This window comes from Nicotiana sylvestris, chromosome 7 (assembly GCF_000393655.2).
Source record: "Nicotiana sylvestris chromosome 7, ASM39365v2, whole genome shotgun sequence".
In the NCBI taxonomy this organism is placed as follows: domain Eukaryota; kingdom Viridiplantae; phylum Streptophyta; class Magnoliopsida; order Solanales; family Solanaceae; genus Nicotiana; species Nicotiana sylvestris.
In genome coordinates, this window is record NC_091063.1 from 51,620,279 (window position 1) to 51,623,792 (window position 3,514).

Consider the following 3,514-nt stretch of genomic DNA (forward strand, 5'->3'; position numbering starts at 1 on the left):
TGATTGATGCATAACGTTGAAAATAAATGCTACTATAATTTTCTGTAATTGTTGTCCTTTAATATTGTCTTCTTTGACCAGTACTTTACTTTCAAATTATCTTACCTCGTCTTGATATTTTGAAACTTATACAATACTGGTCACATGCCTATAATTGATGTCGACTATTTGTTGACTCCTCCTACCTATCTACACTGCCACGTGTCTATTCGAGAAATCTATAAATTTTACCTAATACAACATATCTACACTAATATAATTAGTCATAATTTGCTAATTATAGAGAGATTAATTGCAATACAAGGTAGCAGGTACTTAATATTCCCTCCATTTTAATTTATGTGAACCCATTTGACTGTGCAGGAAGTTTAAGAAAAGAGAGAAGATTTTAAACATGTGGTGTAAAATGAGGCACATATATTTTGTGTGACTATAAATCATTACATAAAAGATAAATTGAGTATTCAAATCGGGAATGAATCATTCTTTTTGGCACAGACAAAAAAAGAAATAAGTTCATACAAATTAAAATATAGGGAATAAATAATTAATATGCATATGAATTGATCCAAATAGTATTACTATATATAAAAGAAATTAGGAAGATGCATAGAAGACGTTTGTTCTAGTTTTGCGTCTCCTACTGTCCCGCGTAGTAGTGCAATGACAATTTCAATTCCAGGGGACTACGTGGAAGATGACTTGTTATTTCTTATGGCCCCATGAAAATGACATATTGACTTATTGACTTTTCAGCACCCATCCCCCTCCAAAAAAAAAAAAAAACAGAGACAAAATTAAATTAAGCAACGCATATGGATCAGACAATCGAAGATCAAATCATCTTCATGACGTACAAAGGGCGGGTGGATGACTGAGTTATTCCAATTCAATGCGCGTTCTTCCGAATTAATTTTGTCATCTTCGGATAATACCACTTTTGATCCCTCAATTATTAATAAATTTAATTTTAATTCTGTGAAATATTGCTAAGCACACATAACCTTTAATTTTTTAAGAATGTATGTCTTTGGTCCCTTTGAATAGGAATTATATTTCACTTAGATTAACTTTAAAACTATATTGTCCTTAAATATGGAGTACTAATACAAAATTGACATAAAACATGAGTAGTTAAATGATGTAAAGGTATATATAAATTGCACAAGTAGAGGAATCAAAAGCGCATTTCAATTAATTGAAGTTAAACTGTGCTTAGTCAAATATTCAAGGACCAAAATTAGAATTCAGCAATAATTGAGGGACTATCCAGCTATTTTAGGAGTTGAGTAGAAGTCTATAAATACTCAAGAATGTTAAAAGTCTTTCTCCACTGCAATTTCCCAGCATTTCAAATAACAAACTCCTCCTCCTCCCCATCTCTCTCTCTCTCTCTCTCTCTGCCTACTGAGTGATTTTTCTGAGCAAGTTTAATTTCCATTAAACCAACAAAATGAAGGTATGCATATTTTATTTCTTTTTCTTTTCATATGTAATTCAAGTCTATAAAGATACCTCGCAATATATATTTTTTTAATTACTGACAAATGTTCATAAATTTGGGCAGCAAAAGGTGGTTATCAGATTATTTTTGAATGGAAACGATCAGAAATATCGGACCAAGGCCTTCAAAATAGCTGTTTCTCAGCCAGGTACTTAAATCTCTCCTTTCAGTTCTCGATTTTTAATATCAATCAAAATGCCCTGAAACTCATTCGAATTAATATATATATATTAGGTGTGGAATCAGCAGCAATGACGGGGCAAGAAAAGAACCAATTAGAAGTTGTGGGGGAAATAGACGCGGCTGATCTGACGAGCTTGCTCAGGAAAAATTTAGGGCAAGCAGAGCTAGTGAGCGTTGGTCCAGCTGGTGGCGGCGACAAGAAAGGTGACAAAGCTTCTGATGCAAAGCCTCAAGCTGCAGCTGCGGTGGCTCAGCCCCAACCCGCCTTATACTATTATACCTATCCTCAATACCCTCCTGTTTACCAAGTTGGAGATTCATATGATCAATCTGGCTGCTCCATTATGTGATTTCGAATGCCAAATTGGATTTTTCGAGTATACTGGAAGGTCAAACTTAGTATTCCAGTATCTGGTCCGATCCGTCCAGAGAGTTTAATGGATCTAGTGGATTTTGTTGTTTTCTTTATTCAATTTTGCCTTTATGGATCTTTTGTAAATACCCCTTTCAGTTTTGATCATTATAGGGAAATATAAGAATTATTGGATAATTGATTTCAATAAGGTACTCCCTCACTTTATTTGTCCATAACGGACTTTGCAGTACTTCCCTTAATAAATGAGGTATATATTTTAGCATAATATCCATAATAATAATTGCATTTCAAAAGTCTTGAAAAATAATTTAGGGAATGAATAGTTAATTATAAAAGTAAGACAAATAAATTTATCTTCCTCTTGATTTGCTAGCATGAACAAGTAAAAATAAAAATATATATTTAATATAATGAACAAGTAAATAAACGAAGGGAGTATTGTCCAAGTATTAAAATATGGAGTGGTGTATGGAAAATAATCTAAACGTGCAATTTAAAATATTTATAAATCCCTTAGAAAATTATACATAACACAAGTTCAGAATTTAAATTGGATGGTTTTAACTCATAAGATTCTCATTACCGAATTCATTTGTACTTTTAGAATTATGGGTTTCAAAAATCAAGGATTTACTATTTAATAATTTATCTACGATTTGCGTCGAAGTGACGAGTTCAGATGAAGTCATTATACCCCCTGTTTTCTCCCCTTTGTGATGCAAGACAATGATATACTTGAACAGTGTGTAACTTTTATCGGAGACGGAGAAGTTACAGTGTTACACCCAACTAAATAAGACAATGAAATTGGAGTACAAGAGTCTATATTTTCCTTTCACCAGGAATTAGATTATTATGGCTGTTTTTTATTATTTACTTGATTAAACTACTGTGATTATGTGAAAAAATAGAAAGGTTAATTCGAGCTTATAATGCCACTTCAAACTCAAGCTGGTGGGAGACAAGTGGATGGAACAGCGCTACGTACTTTATAAAAATCCTAATATGAATTGACCATTTCCAAATGGATCGGACACAAAAGACCTTATTATATCTGTGCTCAATATATTTTCATTTTGTATACGGTTAAAATCGGGTCCACCCAATTTTACTGATTTATCGAGATCGGTGTGAAGGATGGAAGAGCGAGACTGGTAGTGATTGAGACCGAATTAGACAGGCATCGAGCAAGATCGAAGGTAGCATAATAACAGAGACGAGATATCCGTGACTGGTTGAAGATCAAGGCGGAAATCTCGGAATAGATCAAATCAAGGACGGTTAATTAGCTGATCATGGGATTTCCTTCTGTAATTAAAGTTATACTATAATTAAGATTCCTCTCCTATATAAAGAGGAGTTCCAATCATTTGTAAAACACTTGGATTAACGCATATCAAAGCAATACAACACTTTCTCTTTAGCTTATACTTTCTTGTTCATCAACTTGC

General features: G+C 33.2%; 1 protein-coding gene across 1 annotated transcript; it reads left to right on the forward strand.

Moving 5' to 3' along the window:
* The first annotated feature begins 1,328 nt into the window (after positions 1–1,328).
* Positions 1,329–2,250, forward strand: LOC104243343 (heavy metal-associated isoprenylated plant protein 16-like). Its single transcript, XM_009798518.2, has 3 exons — positions 1,329–1,459; positions 1,568–1,652; positions 1,739–2,250. Exons 1-3 carry the CDS (start codon positions 1,454–1,456, stop codon positions 2,035–2,037), a joined length of 390 nt encoding a protein of 129 aa, XP_009796820.1. The 5' UTR covers positions 1,329–1,453; the 3' UTR covers positions 2,038–2,250.
* The last annotated feature ends 1,264 nt before the right edge of the window (positions 2,251–3,514 follow it).